The sequence below is a fragment of the Lissotriton vulgaris genome, chromosome 7 (genome assembly GCF_964263255.1).
Source record: "Lissotriton vulgaris chromosome 7, aLisVul1.2, whole genome shotgun sequence".
Taxonomy (NCBI): Eukaryota; Metazoa; Chordata; class Amphibia; order Caudata; family Salamandridae; genus Lissotriton; species Lissotriton vulgaris.
Genome location: NC_141695.1, coordinates 1751744145 through 1751762571, shown reverse-complemented (window position 1 = coordinate 1751762571; position 18427 = coordinate 1751744145). Strand labels below are relative to the sequence as shown.

The 18427-nt window shown below is 44.6% G+C and overlaps 1 protein-coding gene across 1 annotated transcript in view; it reads right to left on the bottom strand.

Moving 5' to 3' along the window:
- Positions 1–262: 262 nt before the first annotated feature.
- Positions 263–18427, bottom strand: part of PRR19 (proline rich 19) — a 116272-nt gene continuing 98107 nt past the window's right edge. Inside the window, exon 4 of the mRNA XM_086933049.1 lies at positions 263–3355. Coding sequence (XP_086789175.1) covers positions 2135–3355 — 1221 coding nt within the window. The 3' untranslated portion in view covers positions 263–2134. The remainder of the gene's footprint in view (positions 3356–18427) is intronic.

The following is an 18427-nucleotide window of genomic DNA, read 5'->3' as shown; positions in this document are numbered from 1 at the left end:
CTCAAGTTCAATATGATATTATTTTTAATTTTGTGATGAAATAATTTTATGTCTTACCACTTTTATTCTAATTTATTGTATTGTTCTCTGTACTTTTATGCATTTTATATTGCGAAATAAAGTTCCGATTGATTGAAGTCCCATATGAGGACATGCCAGCTTTAGCCATACTCCAAGTAGGAAAACAAACTGATGCTCAAAAGAAGATCCTTCCAGAAACAGAGTCCTTGAAGACCTAACAGGAAAGAAATACACTACTTCACTATTTCAGGCCTTGATTTTATTAAGACGGTTTCTTGAGCTCTGATTATTTACGATTAACACATTTTTTCAGATTTTGTACACATGGGAACATTTATGTAGAGTTCAACAAAAACAGCAGAGTATCTCCTTCCCTTCTGTTCATCCCTAAACACATAAACAGTTTCAGTTTTACACAATGTGCAAAATAATATAGCTAAAAAAGATTGGTACAAGTTACAAACCCAACTTCAACCACTGTGACCAAGACAAAATCCAGAACCTCTGAAATTAACTTTCATGCAACCAGAAACTAGCTTCTCGGTGGGTTCCTTTCAGGACTGTAAACTAAAACCAGCTTCTGATTACTCAAAGCACAGTAACCTAAAACTGGAGAATGGTGATTCCCACCCTTGAAATCAGCTTTTGGTCATATTTCAGCACTGTGCACAAAGACCAGCTACTGCTGATCTCAAGGTTGGCAACCAGGAAATAGCAATTGGTGATCTCAAGTGTAGTAACTAGAACATGCTACTGGTGATCTCAAGTGTTGTAATCAGGAACCAGCTCCTGGTGACCACAAATGTTGTACCCGGTAAACAGCTATTGGTGATCTCAAGGGCTGTAACCAGTTACCAGCTGCTGGTGACCTCAAAGGTTATAAACAGCTATTGATGATCTCAAGGGTTGTAACCAGGTTCCCTCTTAAGGTGAATCTCCACCACTGTACACAGAGGGAGATCACCTGACGATCCTTCATAGTTGTGACCAGGAGCTGCGACCAGAAAATGGCACCTAATGATCTTGGTATATTGACCATAGCCCAATCTCCAATGGATGACAACAGGACTGGCATCAAATACAAGTTTCTTGTTCTGTCCTAGGACTGAGACCTACAAGCAGTTACAACTGATGCCTCAGCACAGTGAACAGAGACAAGGTGGCGAGCCCTTAAGTTTGTGAGTGGACGTCAATTTCTGACAATGCCCAAGGGCTGTGACCAGAACCCTAATTCTAAAGTTGCCTCTGGATGTGATTAGAAACCAGTTTCTGATGATGTCTCAGGATTGTGTCCAGGAGTCAGCTTCTGATGACGTAACAGACCTCTGACCAGAAATCAGGTTCTGATGACTGTAATCAGAAATCAGCTGCTGATGATGATTCAGGGTTGCGATCAAGGACTCGCTTCTGATGAAGTCACAGGGCTGTGACCAGAAACCAACAATTGGTGATTCTCCAGCACTGTCCACTTGGAAAAGATATTGATCACTGAGAGCTGTGATCTGAAACCAAGGATATTCTGGTTGTAAAAAATGCAAGTTTCTAAAGATATCTTGCCACCTACTAGTCGTCACCTTTGGTGTAACCAAATATCTGCCTTTGGTTATCCTTTGAGCTCTGACCAACACATAATATACACTTTTGTATTTTTTACCTTGTCCTTGTTCCACTAAAATGGTCATGGGCTGCTAGGAGTGCACACCCAGTTTCTACAGACAAACAAACACCAGTGAATACCCTGTTCACAATGCACATGAGCTGCTAAGTGAGGCTTCTGAATCTGGCATTGCTCAGTCTTGTGAATATTGCTGATGCTGACATATAAAGTGCATTTATTGCAAACTGATTCAGTGGTTCAATGATGGGAGAATGGTGCATCAAGCAACAGTAATAAGGTATGTCTAAAAGGACTTTCCTTTGCATAGTCAGAAGGAAGATGGGGAGTCTTATGAGCTATCAAATAAAACACATACAACATGAACATAAAAGGTGGATGCATAGCAGCAGATGTGTTATTTGACATGGTTGTACTTTGTTTGCATTTATGAAAAGCTAATGGTGCCATAGACACTGTGTGCACGCTCATGCCGTCTCATCTACATCACCTCCACGGTCAATACAGTTTCATTCTGGGGAAGACCCAGGACTCTGGGCTTGTTTGCTCCAAGAGTGGCCCAGCAGAAGTGGAATAGGTGGGTGTGGCCAATACCAGGCCCTGCTCCAGTTCTTCTGATGGTGGGAAGGAGGAGATTGGGAGCTGGTAGTTCTGTTCCGGGAACCACCAGTGTTCTCTATTGTGAAGGTAGGCCCCCTTACATATGCACCTTTGTTCCATATGATCACCAGAGGAGAAAGGTTCCCTAATCAAAGAAGATCTGGGGTCCCATGACACCATGCAATTTCTGCAAGCTCTGATGTTAGCTACTTGTCTCTTGTCTCTCGGGATTCCATCTCTGCTCCAATGGACTGAGGCAGATGTGCCGCACACATGCTCCTTCACTTCAGAACCATGAAGGTACACTTCCTTGGGATACTGCAGACTGGGGTGATGCTGAAGCATACTGTTTGAGTTTGGCTGAGGTAGTGGGTTAGCCCATGGGTCTTTGTCCAGCTTCTGGCACCCAAGAGGCAGTGCTCTCTCACACGAGTGAACCAAGTCAAAGGCTTTTCTTACAGTCTTCTCTCCACCTCCACTCTGAGTCTTACTACTCCAGTTGCTCGTAACTTCATTAAAAGAGGTTGGATACTCCTGGCAAATTCTTCCAAGGCTCTTACACCCAGTCTGGCGCTGCCAATGACTAAATACGTCTCGTGTAGGCTCTTGGGTGCCTTCGCTTGTCTTCAGCCGCCACTGTGTTTCTGGGCTGCACTTTCTGTGTCTGTGTAGGGTGGGTTGATGGAGGGGGAACTCACAGGTGCTTGGACAGACATTACAGTTGCGATTGTAGCTGAACTGTGACGTGTGTGTTGCTGATGAATCACTAATCTTAAAAGGAAGATTGTAGGCTTTGATTCTCTTGGTACCCTGCTGTAAAGGATCAGTATTTCTTTCTGAATTGCTCCTCCTATCCCGGACAGTTTGAGATAACTTCAACGGTGGAATACTTTGTTCAAAAAGCTCCCTATTTCTGGAAACCATGCGTGGATGATCCCCATTAAAAATGAGGCACTCCATGTTTGTTGAAAATACAGGCGTTGAGTGATCCAAGCTCCTTGGCAGCATAGATGGAAGATCAGAGTTTATAGATGAGGTAATGAAATGCTGCCGGTGGCCATGAATACAAAGCTCTTCAAACAAGTCTAGGTCCTCTTTTTGGCCCAGGGATTCTTCATCCTACATTAAGATCAAGGGATAAACATTAGGCACTTGACGTCAGGGCTCTTGCAATGTACATGGAAATAAAAGAGGCTGAAACATTATTATTATACTAAACCAGCATGACCATCCCTCATCTAAACCACTATACATACCCACAACCACAGGGTTGATCTGAAACTAAACTGACAGATGGACCATCAGCAAGAGGAACCCAAACCAACCTAACACAGAAAGTACCTCAACAAAGAGAAACCCAAACCAAACAAACAGAAAAGCACATCAGCAAGAGGGACCATAATCAACCTCTCAAGAGTCAAGACATCAGTAAGAAGAAACCGAAAAGAAAAAAGTGCAACATCAACAAGGAAAGAAAGGCCAACTTACTGGGAAAGCAGATCACTTAGGAGAAACTCAAACCAACATGACAAAGAACAACAAGGAGGTACCCAAATCAAGCTGGTGCAGAACTGATATCAATGAAGAGAAAGTCAAATCAACCTGGAGAAACCCAAACAAACCTGACATAAAAAGCACATTAGAAAATAGGAAACTAAATCTACCTGACAGAGAAAGTACATCAGCAAGGAGGAACCCAAACTGACCGAGAGAAAAAACACATCAACAAAGTGAAAACAAAACCATCCTGATTGACACCAATAAAGAGGAAAGGCCACCAACTTAGCACAGAATTGAGGTTACAAATGAGAAACACAAGTAAACCTGACTGAGAAAGACAGAAAATGCACATCAACAAACAATATTAATCCAAACAAGCCATTCAGAGAAAGTACATCAGCAAACAGGAACCCAAAGCTACTTGAAAGTGAAAGCACATGAAAAAGGGAACCCAAACTATTTGGCGAGAATCAAGAGGGAGAGAGAGGACCAGAAAGCTAGTCCAGATCCCCGGTTTATATGTATCGGTATCAATAGGAGACTAGCTCTACAATGGATTAATCTGACACGGTTATGGTAGATTAATATTAGTTATGTAGCGACTCAGTATTTTGCCGGGTGGCAATGGCACCTCTTGGGTGTCTTTTGAAAGCCCTCACCCACCAACCTAGTTGGTGGCATGCTTCATCATCGGGCCCACCCAGTGACACCTAGCGTGTCCCGGGTGTGCTTCGACGCCTGATTACAGCGGAGCAGGTATGTCACTGTGTGTGCGGTGTGAGGTGCTAAGATAAGTGAAGTTAAAACGGCTTGGCAGGTGGTCCCTGGGGTGAGGATATTTTATTAAAAGGGCCTCTGCCAGCGGTTAAAAATAAGGCTGTGGGACGTTAGAGGCGGGTTACGACCTCCTACGTCCTTGAGTAGTCAACATGTTTCAGCCAGTGCCTTATGTTAATCTGGCTTTCATCAGGACAATAAATATGTGTGGGTTAAAATTAGGGGTTGTGTAGTGTAGTCTATGTGTCTACACGCCCTAAAGTGTATCTAGCTGTGAGATGGGGGATTCCCTTCTCAAGAATGTGATCTATCTTATAACCTGCAGATGTGGACTCAGATATGTGGGCATGACCACTCGCAAAGTGAGAACCAGGATCACAGAACATCGCAGTACCATGCGATGCAAGAAAAACATCAGTAAACTAACAAATCATTTCATCACGCATGGGCATACTCCCAATGACTTTACATGGACAGTCATTGAGCAAATACAAGTCAGTCCCGTCAACAATGACAAAAAACTTCTGAACAAAGAACAAAGGTGGATATATCGTCTATCCACAGCTACTGATGGGCTCAATGACGCAATTCCCTGGAACTCCTTGACCCTATGATGCCAGTCAAACCATCAGGCCATTTATCCTAATGGACCTGTCATAATATCCACTAACCAGGACAGTACGCCCCCTGACCTCTACCTGCCCCAGGTAGGCCCCATCTAATACCTCTGCGCCTTCCTGGCACCTGAAAATAGTTGGTGCAATAAGCAAGCATTAGCTGTGCCATCTATGTGCCACCTTTGTGCATTATTGCCAATTACCTAGTTCCAACAGATACTCTCCCCAATAGTAGATAAGGGAGAAATCCCCCCGTGTTTATGCTATTCTGGTGCATTGTCAATTTCCATATATTACCCTAGCCACACCACGAAGGGTAAATTTTACATCATTAGCACGAACTGGGATAGTCTCCCGTTCGCGCCCCAGAACACTACTCCTGACGCATGCGCGGGCCAATTGCCGGCCGCGCACGCTCTCTACGCATGCGCGGGCCGCTTCTCGACCGCGCATGCGCAATACTCAGCCGCACCCGGCACCCGGCAGCTGCAGACGCTTACTCTAGCGCTCCACACTCACGCAGCTGAATGCTATTTAGACCCTCCCGCGAGTCTTTCTACCATTACTCTCCCAACAGGTGGGGTCAATCACTCAATCTATGACAGCATAAAAGCCGGTAACAGCAGTCAATCTCTACCGGTTCTGCGAAGGAGGCACAACAGGTCCCACGCTGGTGCTGGCCAGAAATCCTGTGAGTATGCTGAGTATCACCACCAAGGGTAAGCGCTCCCCACTTTTTTCCTACAGGTTCCCTAATCCCAATGGTCCTACCTCTCTCTCCCCCAACTAGGGCTTCACCCTGCCACTTCAATAACCTTGGAGCTACCAACAAGCATTGAAAGCGTAAGAAATGTTCCTTGCGCCACAATTCTTCACCTTTCACTGTAATTTTTACCGCTGTTTTAACCACTTCACCTTCGAAGTACTAGTGCGATACCACATTAATGATACCACCAGTATCATTACACTTGAGCCGCTCATAGTCTGCACCTGTCGCAATTTATGTCGGCTGTCACACTTCATGACCCATACTTTCTAGTGACTCTTTTTCTCCTATGTTTGTCCTGTACTTGTCCTCAATGTTAAATGTACAGGTGATCTTGAGAAGGGAATCCCCCATCTCACAGCTAGATACACTTTAGGGCGTGTAGACACATAGACTACACTACACAACCCCTAATTTTAACCCACACATATTTATTGTCCTGATGAAAGCCAGATTAACATAAGGCACTGGCTGAAACATGTTGACTACTCAAGGACGTAGGAGGTCGTAACCCGCCTCTAACGTCCCACAGCCTTATTTTTAACCGCTGGCAGAGGCCCTTTTAATAAAATATCCTCACCCCAGGGACCACCTGCCAAGCCGTTTTAACTTCACTTATCTTAGCACCTCACACCGCACACACAGTGACATACCTGCTCCGCTGTAATCAGGCGTCGAAGCACACCCGGGACACGCTAGGTGTCACTGGGTGGGCCCGATGATGAAGCATGCCACCAACTAGGTTGGTGGGTGAGGGCTTTCAAAAGACACCCAAGAGGTGCCATTGCCACCCGGCAAAATACTGAGTCGCTACATAACTAATATTAATCTACCATAACCGTGTCAGATTAATCCATTGTAGAGCTAGTCTCCTATTGATACCGATAACCCAAACTATTTGACAGAGAATGTGCATCAAAAGGTAGAAACCAAACTGACAAAGAAAAGACAAGAGGTACCCAAACTAACTAGATAGAGAAGGCACATCAGCCTGGAAGAATCAAAACCAATGTGACAAAGAAAGACATCAAGGGAAATCTAAAACAACCTGTTAGAGATAGCTCATCAACAATAAGAACTCCAACTAACCTGCCAAAGTACATCAACAAGGAGGAACCTAAAACAATCTGACAGAGAAAGCAAACCAGCAAGGAACTTAAACCATCCTTAACCCCTTCCATGCTCATGACAGAACGGTTCCGTCATGAGCGTCGGTTGAGCTGTGCTCATGATGGAACCGTTCCGTCATGGTTCTATTGGTTCTTTAGAACCTTCAGCACAGCGCGAAAATTCGCGCCGCGCTGAAGGGGTTAAAAGAGAACAACAAGGAGAAATCCAAACAACATGACAGAGACAGCAAATCAAGGAGGAACTCATTTATACATAAAAGAGCAAACGCATCAATAAGGAGGACCTCAATTTGACAAAGAAAGCACATCAACAAGAGAAACACAAATAAACCTTACAAAGAATAGCGAGGAGGAATTCAAATCAACCTTACAGAGAAAATTAGTAATTGGGTACCAAAATCAACTTGGCAGAGATATCACATCAAGGAGGGAAATAAACATGTTTGACAGAGAAAGAAAATCAATAAGGAGGAACCCAAACTAACCAGACAAAGACAGAACATCACCAGAAAAGGGACCCAAACCTGGTAGGAACATGTCAAGACACGTGAGTAACACAATATACAGGTACATGGTGAAGCACAAGAGGAAGAAAAAGTCCAGGCACACAAGGTCCAATAGGAACAAAACCAGAAGGGTGACAGATAGGATCAGGCACAACATGATTGGGAACACTTTGGAAATACGGGACCAAACTGTCGGGTCGGCAGTGAGCTTTTGCCTGAGACTCTTTTTTTTTTATCATGTTAGTTGAGTACTTTTACCAATTGCGCCGCATTTCAAAGCACATCTGTATTGAATTTGTTTGTGACAGTTGCCTGCATCTCTGCTTTCCTGCCGGTTCAGCCGGTTAGCAATAGCTCGATCTGTGATTGGATCAGGGGCTTTCAGCCAATCAAGTGGGGAAGGGGTCGGAGTTAGTTACACTCCGAAATAGTGTAATTGATGGTCGCAGCATGATTGCGCCGCTGGCGTGCTGAAGGCGCGCCTAAGGCAAGCTTGTCTGCATCCGTCTGCGTCTGGACAGGGCCAGAGGCTCGCCACTATGCTCAAAAACAAATTTACACTCCAATAGAATTCAAAGATTTGGTCCTGCAAGATAGGCAACTGTTATCCAGGCTAGTTGCCAAATCTCTGTAAGTACAGGAACACTTGCCAGGCCTCGGGCCAACGACTTTGTTCACCCACTCAAAAACTAAACAACTTGTAAAGGAATTAAATATAATGTACCTAAACACTCGTTCCATGGTCAAACACCAGTTGGAACTATTTAACCTTCTAGACACAGACTCTCCTGACATGTTATTAACAGAAACTTGGCTGAAAGAGGAATCCACTCCAGATATCATAGCTGCTCTCCCAGATAATTATTATCTCCTACAAACTAATAGATTAACAGGAAGGAAAGGGGGTGGGGTGGCAGTCACCATCAAAAAATGACTGTCTTTCACTGCCATCTCTCCATTTGAGATAGCACTGGTAGACAGCCTAGTTATCAAACTTGACTCCCTAAACAGCACTGTAGTTTATGTACTTCTGTATAGGCCGCCCACATCAATGCCGGATTTCCCTAAAGTATTTGCTAACTGTATGGCTTCTCTGATAGTGGACTATGATAAAATTCTGATAATTGGTGACATTAACTACTGGGCCAATGAGGCAGATGGGGGAAAGAGCACCAAGGAATTGGCCAGTGCTCTTCAAAGTTTGAACCTCACACAACACAGCCAAGGACCCACACATATTTAAGGTCATACAGTTGACCAAGCCTGGTCCATTAACCTCTAGCTGCAGAAATTAATATTTCAACCCTGCTTATGGTCTGATCACTACACAGTTAGTTTTACTGTGTGTGATATCACTCTGCCCAATATTACATCCGTTCAAAAGCATCTATCCAGGAATTGGAATCGTGGTAACTTAGAATCCCTATACGAGACCCTGAACCATAAATTGCCAGCAAGCCAGGACAATATAGATACATTGCAGAAAGAAATCACCACTGCAGAGCTAAACCTCTTGCATCAAGTGGCATGAAGTAGCCAAATGGTTCACTGCTGACGTAAATTCAGCCAAACTTGGAACACGACAGGCAGAAAGGAAATGGCGAAACAGCTATTCGATAGATTCCAGAGAACATTACAACACAAATCTTATGGCCTACAAAAAAGCCATCTTGGAGGCAAAAAGCTGTTTTTCTCCAACAAAGTACTAAACTCTAACAACAAAACAAAAGATATTTTCAACACAGTAAGGGAGCTATCTAACCCCGATTGTGTGGCCCCCTCCATCCCTGCCACACAGAAACTATGTAATGATCTCAGATAAAATTAAGAACATTCACGATTCTATGGACTCCAACAACAGGGACGTGATTGAACCTCCTGGAATCACTAACACCCTCTCCATGGCTCCTATCTCATGCCTGAGAAATGAATAGTTCCTGGAACTCCTTAACAAAGTAAAATCAGGCTCCCCTAATGATACCTGTCCCCGTCACATACAATCATTATTCCTAACAATAAACTTTAGCATTGGAACCCTACTCATTGGCCCGCAGAACTAGGACCGGCACCTGCCCCTAAGAACTAGATTAAGAGCCTAGGCATTGACTCTGAGCTCACCATGAACTCGCAGACTGGGGCAGTTACTTCAGCTGTTTCTTCCAACCTAGGAAATTTCACAAAATCAGAAGGTTTTTCAGCAGGGAGGCCAGCATTCAAATCATCATTACCTTGATCCTATCTAAAGTTGACTATGCCAATGCACTCAACCTATGCCTTCAGCGTAACCAGATACACCACCTGCAGCCGATACAAAATCAGGCAGTAAGAATTATCTATCAACAAGGCAGACGCTGTCACGTTAAACCACTGCTAAAGGAGCTGCAATGGCTTCCAGTAGTGCAGCGCTCCATGTTTAAAACAGGATGCATCCTGTTCAAAGCCATTCATGGTACTGGCCCAAAGTACATTTTCTCAAAAATTCACAGGTACTTCGCGACGCGCACTTTAAGATCCATGCACATGAATCTATTGGTGGTACCGGGTTTCAGACGTAAACGCACAGGAGGATTGCACATCTCAATTCAGGGACCCAAGTTTTGGAACGCCCTACCTACGTCATTGGGACTAGGAAGTGACCATCTGCACTTCAGGAAAAAGCTGAAGACATGGCTTTTCTCGCAAGCTTATAGTTAGACATGGACTCTTCTCTTAGCGGTGCCTCCAAGGAAAGAATAGGAAAATATATCAGCACCAAGAAACATGTTGATGAACGTGCGCTCTAAAAATTTTCAATAACATAACATAACACGAGGGCAATGAGCAAACGTATAAAGAACTCAGACGGAAACAAGGCTATTGTCAAAGATGTTATGAAGCAAATGCCCACACACCAGACCAGGAAACAGGTTCTAGAGGAGTGGAGAACAGATCACACTCAAGTGAAGTCTCCATAGTTACTGCCATACCCCTAGCTCCATGAGACAAAGCGGTGTGTCAGCTCGGTGTATAATAGTGTCCTAGTGTAATATGTGCGATGTAGAATTTTTAATTGTACCAATCTAAGCTTAGATGGTATTGCTGCCTCCTTAGGGGATGCCAGAGCCTCCTGTCAGTCTGCATCATCTATGTTACCAATTTCTAGTTCCCACTTGGCCTTTAATGCTGCTGTGGGGTCCGGCCGATTGTTTACGATTTTGCGGTAGGTCTGTGAGATTGCCTTTTTGTGGAGGTGGTTCATTAGAAGCCTATCTTCTAAAGGCAAGGATTCTTTAGGTCATGTTCCTGGTGGGAGCAGAGACTGCAGTGCATGTCTAACCTGTATGTATCAATACATTTCCGTCTGCGCTAAACCATAAGTGGCCTGTAAGTATGCAAATGTGACCATTTTCCCTTTCTTCCACAGATCCCCAACTTTGGAGTTTCCTATCAGATCCCATTGATTAAAACCATTGGTATTAGGCAGTACACCCAATCTCTTTGTGTCCCAGAGCGGCACAGCTTGTGTAATTACTCCCTCCCATCCTAGTGCGCTTCGAACCATACTTGTAGCGTGTGTGCAGTTGGGCCTGTGAGGTTGCTTTTCCTATCCCTATTATAGAGCGCTCCCATAATCCCTGTAGCGTCTAGTAGGTGTCTGTCCATTCGGTATGCTGGGTCTTCTTGGGGTATATGCAGCCATTGGTTGATGGCAACCAACTGGGAAGCCCAATAATGTATTTTAATATCAGGGAGAGCGATTCCACCATCATACCAGCTTCTCGTAAGTTTGTGCATTGCTATACAGGGAGTTTTCCCGTCCCAAAGCAGCGTCGTCACTTCTGTATTTATCGCTGCAAAGTATGTTGGGGGGACTGGGAACGGTGTATTTTGTAGTGCATATAGAAATCGAGGAAGTGCCATCATTTTAAAGAGTGCTGCCCTTCCCAGCAATGTCAGTGTGCGCCAGTGTTTGACGTTTCTTTTAAATCTCGCCATGGGCTGCATTAGATTTTGTGCAATGAACTGTGTTCGGTCATGTGTTATAAAGATCCCTAGTTATTTAAAACCGTTGTCTGCTACTTTAAGTGTACATCCAAGCAGGAGCTGCGGTGGGGTACCGTGTAGGATGTAGAGTAGTGACGTTGCCCTAATTATGGTGTATCCGGAGACTCGTCCATAAGCTGGGCAAACATCTAAGAGGCAGTTAATGGAGCGTGCTGGGGATGTTAAATATGAAGATATCGTCTGCATATAGCGATATTCCGTCTTCCCAGTCTAATGCCCATCTCAATCCACGTACCACTGGGTCTTGTCGTATCCATGTGGCTAGGGGTTCGAGTACGAGCGCAAACAGAAGTGGAGATAGTGGGCAGCCCTGCCTTGTCCTCCGTCCTAATGGAAATGCAGTCGATAGGTGGCCGTTCACCACTACTTGTGCTAGTGGTTGAGTATATAGCAATTGGATCCATGCGCAGAATTTTGGTCCGAATCCCATATGACCAAGGACTGCAAAGAGGAAAGGCCATTCAACTACATCGAACGCCATTCGTGCGTCCAGTGAAAGAATGAGTGCATCCTCTGCTATTGTAGACCTACGTTCTATAACACTATGCCGCCTCCTCAGATTTAGAGCAGTATTGCAGTTTGGCATGAATCCGGATTTATCCGGGTGGATTATCGTGGTGAGATGTGATTGTAATCTTGTGGCCAGTGTCTTAGCTAATATTTTTGCTTCTGCATTTATCAGAGAAATTAGTCTGTAGGACATACACTCCTGCTGCGATTTGCAAGGTTTACGTTTTGCGACTATGGTGGCAAGGAGCTGATCTCTCAGAAGGATCCCTTTCTCTAGGCTATCCGTGTACATGACTAGTAAGTGTGGTATGTGCTGGGGTGCTGCTTTTTTGTTGAATTCCTCCGGAATTCCGTTGGGTCCGACGGCCTTCCCTGTGTGCAGTGCTCCTATTGCCTGTGTGAGTTTCTCTGGTGTTATATAATTTTCCAGAGCCGCTACAGCATCTGGATGTAGTGTGGGCATGTGTATATCTTTGAGGAATGCAACATTGTCCACTTTGGAGGTTGTGGCAGTCGATGTATATATTGTTTTGGTAATTTGCTGCGGAGCAGCTGTTACTTGTCCATCATCAAATTGGATCTGCGCTATCCATTTATTTGTCCTCTCCTTTTTCTCCAACCAGGCCAATAACTTCCCAGCTTTGTCACCAAGTTCATAAAGCGTGTGTTGTGTTTTCGTGAGAGTTTTATTAGTCTCCTCCTGTGTGTAGGATTTATATGCTTGTTGTGCAAGGTGTAGTTTGTATGTCGTCTCCTCAGTGGTACCTGCCGCATGTGCAGCTTCTGCCATGGAGATTTCCAGTTCTAAGTTATCAATGTGGCTTTGCTGTGTCTTTTTCCGTTCAGTGATTAGGGAGATAGCGTGCCCGCCGAAGCACCGTCTTGTAAGCCTCCCATAAAGTCGTTAAAGAGAGAACCGAGTGCTGGTTTTCACCTTGTATGTCGGCTCTGCAGGAAGAATAGCAAACTGATCATCAGAGCGTTCAGGTAACTCAGTTGCCTTTGACCTGATGAAATCTGTATTTTTGGCAGACCACAAGTACAGTGCCAGAGGCCAGCCACCTGCCGATATGTTTTCTGAGGCTAACTCCCTTATCCAAGATGATTCTAACTCAGGAGCCTATGGCCAGTCAGATTCCAAGCATTCCTGCCATTCTTGTCTTGGTAAAAAGAAAAGAGGCACTATCTTAATTCCTTAAAACAAAAGTTTTCCACAAACCCTTTAGGCGTACCTAATTTCAATCATGGGGATATTGTGCACTCCAGGACTGTAGATTGGTTACCCTTACCAGCTGAGGCAGCATATGCCCAGCCACAATTATAAAAGTTTTTTGATAAAGAAGTCCATAACTGAGAGGGGAATGCCCAAGGTCATCTTTGGTGGTCAAAGTGGAGTCTAGAAAAGTAGTGGGTGACATAGCAAGATAAATTCCTCAACTAGCTAGACCTTAACGAAGATCTTGGAACTGGCTTACCAAGCCATGGACGATGTGACCCCCATGGACCTTGACATTCTTTCAGGATGCCACAAGAAGCCATTTGTATACAAGGGAACACTAACTTTACCATCTCCTGTGAGAGGCGCTGCTTAATTCTGCTGTAGATTGTCCGAAAGCTAGCAACTTTGGAAGCAGTCTCTGTGGAGAAAAGTATCCTCTTTGGAAACTCTTTCAGCGAATAGACAGGAATATCTTGTCCATAATGAAGACATTTATTCCAGCCCTCTTTACTAGGACCATGTGAGAAAGAGGTACTTTGGCTAGAAATACACTGTTTTAAGGTCCCTAAATATTTCCAGGTGCACGGAAAACAAGTAGGATGCCAAAACAATTTTTGTGGAGACACCTTCTTCCCATTAAGAGCTAGAGGTAGACAAACCAGTGCCGGAAGGAGCAACAACAGAAGTGTTAACAATTTCATCTCATCCTTCAACGACCAAGTAAAACCTTATCCATTTTCTAAGTAAAGTTGGGAGACAGACTCAGTTTGCGCACTACTGGCCCAGTCTTACTCAGGACTCATGAGTGTCAGAGATGCTGCTCCGCATGAACTTGCAGTTTTATGGGACTCTATCTCAACCATTCCACATAAAGAGCCCTTTCTTTTTCCCTAATCAGGGAAGAATTTTAATGGAAGGAAGCAATATAAAATATGTTTCTTCATCGCAAGGAGTTCCTCAATGGTGTATCCTTTGTCTAGAAGAAAAACTGAAGATTCAGATTAGTCCTGAAACCTCTGAGTTCAATAGTTTGATACTTTATTGCCATTTCGAAATGGAAGGTATCCATCTTCTAAGAGATCTGTTAAGGAAAGGAGATTGGCTGGTGCACCTGCATCTCAAGGTTGTGTATCTAATGATCCCTATTTTTCCTCATCTGCACTATCTCCAGTTTCAGTAGAGTGACCAAACATACAAATTTGAAGAACTATCTTCAGCCCCTTGGTGCTATACTAAGTTAATGAAGTCAGTTGTGGAATTCTTGAGGACCTAAGGGGTTAGATAAGTTACATGGAAGACATGAGTCTCATGTTGCGGGATTAACAAGAGTTGACAATATTTTATTGGGCGGTCACTATCCTACAATACCATGAATTCTTCATTAACACAGCAAAATTGACACTCACTGCTTAGCAACAGATTGGAACTTCTGGGATTTGGCTTAGATTTGGAAGTGGTACAATTCGACCTTCCAAAGTCAATGTTGAAGTGTATCAAAAAGGAGCTGAAAGCAGCTCTCCTCTAGAATCAGATAGCCTTGTACCAGCTAGAGCAGATCCTAGGCCTTCAGACTTCAAGTATCCCAGCAATCATGGTGAGTTTTCTTCACTTCAGAGCCCCAGTGGCGTGACACAAAATTATAGGGCCCCCCTCCAGAATGTGACGAGGGGCCCAAGTTTTCCATATCTCATAAATATATATTGATTTTGGGCTGAATGGGGCCCCATATGAAGGGTTAGATGGCACCAACGAGTTTGGAGCCCCCAGGGCCTCATAGGCTGCAGGGGCCTGCATTACACCCCTGCAGGGCCCCTCAAAGACTGAATATCCAACACTTTTGAAAGGGGCTCTCTTATTTAGATAGCCTTATCTAAGGCAGGCAGAACATTTTATAGTGGTTGGACCATGCAGAGGCCTGGAATGGGAGATGACATTCTCATCAAGTCAGTTACCAGTAAATGGGACTAGACCATCAGATGGGGCTCCTGCTCTACAGAGGATCGGTGATCGAGCAATGAGCTCAAGTTATATATTGCCTGGAGTTAGCAGAGGCAAATTTACCATAAAATCTCTGTCACATTTTCAAACAAATTATTGCACCCTCCAGGAGATGGACAACCTTTTTGACAATCCAGTAAATAAAGCTTGGTGTTACGGACTCCACAGGTTCAGATTGAGAAAGACTTTGAAATTATTGCCTTCAGCGTCAATCAGTGACAGTAGAATGCCTTCTGGGTCAGGCGAGTGTGGTAGAGGGTGATAATTCCAGGTCTCTGAAAGACTCCAGAAACTGGTGGCTGATTGTGAATGTCTTCTGGACATTGATGAACATTTTGGGGCCATGCTCCATAGATCAATTCGCTTGCTATCCTAATTTTTCATCTAGAGGCCTGACCCAAGGGTGAAAGCTACTAAATGTGTTTTTGCAAGGCTGCAAAAGAATGCACCAATTTGTGCTGTCCCAGCACGCTGGTGAAAGCTTAAGCCAGAAGGCAGAAGGCAGCTGTTGGAACTAGTCTGAGAAGCATTGATCTGGAACGCATTGGTATGGTTTCCATTCCTTCTGGAGCATTCTGGTACTCCAACAATTTCTCTTCCTCTACTTCCAGTGATTCTTGCTGATCTGACAGGTCAGCACCATTGGTAAGTCGGTTCTGCTTCACCTAATGACCTGGAGAATTTCTGGGGTCACAAATGCTGAGAAGTTCAGAACAAGTTTAATCATATATCAGGAAAGCCTGGCCCGTTTGTATACCTAAAAGGTATTCTTTAGCTCAGAGGACATGGGTAGATTGGTGCAACAAAAGGAGTTTTGAATTCAGTGGGGGTAGATGTGTCCCATGTCATACATTTTTTGAATGTATCAGTTGGTGACTGAAGGCTTTACCTACAGGACAGTGACTTTTATAGACCAACCATCTCAGTGGGACACTTCACACTGCTAATAAGCTGGTGGGGAACCCCCTTAGGTTTGTAAAAAGCTTAGGGAAATCAATTTGTCTTGTCCTCCAGAGGTTAAATACATAGCATTGTGGGATGTCAAGGTGGTGCAATTCCTTGAACGTTGGCCAGCTAATTACCATTTGAGCTGCAAGTAGCTGTCAGTGAGTCTCAACCATGTTGTTATGCTTAATTTACAACAGAAGGGCCTCGGACATAAAGGTTTTGAACTTAGCGGATAAGGTACTTTTCCCTGATGGGGTTTTCTTTACTATTTCTTGGAGAGCCATATGTGTGGTACTTATAACCTAGATCAACCATAGCTCTGTGTGGTACGTGGTTTATTGAGGACCGTACCAAGAGGTTTAGGATAAATCATAATGGACAACTGATTACTGCAATCAAAAATCTGTTGAAACCAGAGGGGTTGGCTACCCTTCCAGGTAGTAAGTGCTAATCTGACTTCATTTGGTGCTCGTTCTACAAATGGAGCTATTGCTTTAGCTTCCATTGCTTAGAGGATATTTTGAAAGCCATTGATTGGTTATCTGATGCTACTTTAAAAACATTTGACTTTAAGCCTGATGTAGATGTTGGGACACAAGACATTCCAACCTATATGCAAGTCCTGTGTTCAATGCACTTACTGGCATCAGGGTGTTTCCAAGGGGTGATAGCCGCAGCAGCTGGGGTCTCACAGAGTTGCCTGTCGCGCTTCTTCCATGCATTCCTGGATGCAATGGTGCAGAGGCTACATCATCACATCCAATTCCCCAGCACACAACAGGCATTACTGCAAACAAAACAGGACTTCTACCAGATTGCACAAATCCCCCACGTAATTGGCTGCATAGATGGAACCCATGTAGCCCTCTCACCCCATCAAACAATGAGTATGTATTCAGGAACCGCAAATCTTATAATTCACTAAACATACAGGTCATCTGCAATGCCAAATATATCATCAACGATATTGTTGCAGAATGCCCAGGCAGTACACACGACTCATTTATATTTAGACATAGTGGCATATACAGACGTCTCACTGCTTGCGATTTTGGTGAGGGTTACCAGCTAGGTAAATGCATGCCTAACATTCTAACATACAATTAAGGTCTGAAGTGGGAGGACAGTGATTGACCTCATGTCTTTCATCTTGTAGGAGACAGTGCATTTGCAGTGCAGGACTTCATCCCAACACCATACCTCAATCCAGCCAATGCAAGGGAGCGGAGATTAATCACGCACACAAATCTACGTTCTGTGTAATTGAGCGGACATTTGGGATACTGAAGAGCCGGTCCCGCTGCCTGCATAAAAGCAGAGGAGCACTACAATACAGCCCAGAGACCTGCTGCAAGATTGTGGCCACTTTGCCGTGCTCCACAACATAACTACGAAAAAAGGCATTCCAGTAGAACTTACTGAAACAGAGGCATCTGAGGATGAGGGCCCAGGTCTGCCTTGCAGACCAGCAGGTGGTGTTCGGGCAGCTGCCGGACGACAGAGACGTGATGAGATTACACAAAACTATTTCCTGGTGAGTAATGATGACACAATGTAAAAGATGTTTTTGTGCACAACTGTGTTGAATTAATCCTTTAGCAGCAGGATAATTTCAGTTACACAGCCTGACAGACACTTCATGTGTGTCACAAGATGTTGCACATGCTATGGCCACAGTGCATGTATGAAGGCGAAACACAAGTCCACATGCAATGGATCACTTCAACCATTGGCTTTCCTCAGTGGTGGCAGTTTATTTTTTACGGGAACGGCCTGCTGGTGCACGCTCAGGGTGCTGGCTGCTCTCCCTTGACTCATCAGGTGATGTGCCCTGCCTCCCACTGCGCTGTCTGGTTTCAGGAACTGGTGGGGTGATATTGCTCCTGCTTGACAGCTCCTCGCTATCCCCCGAGCCCAGGAGTCCTGTGCCACCTATGGTAGCTGTCTACAGCTGTTCCATGGTGGCCGTCACCTGCACCAGGCCTTTGGCCACATCCTGGCTGCAGTGGGCCATCTCCACTTGCATGCTCACTGAGCGGCGTGATAGCAGGGACGTGGCAGTACACAGGCGGTTGACCGCCTTGCTGTAGGTGTCCAAACGGCTGTAGAGACGTTGTCTCCCCCTGCGCCTGGATGCCTGCTCTTGCTTCACCGTGGCACACAGTTCTTTGATTGC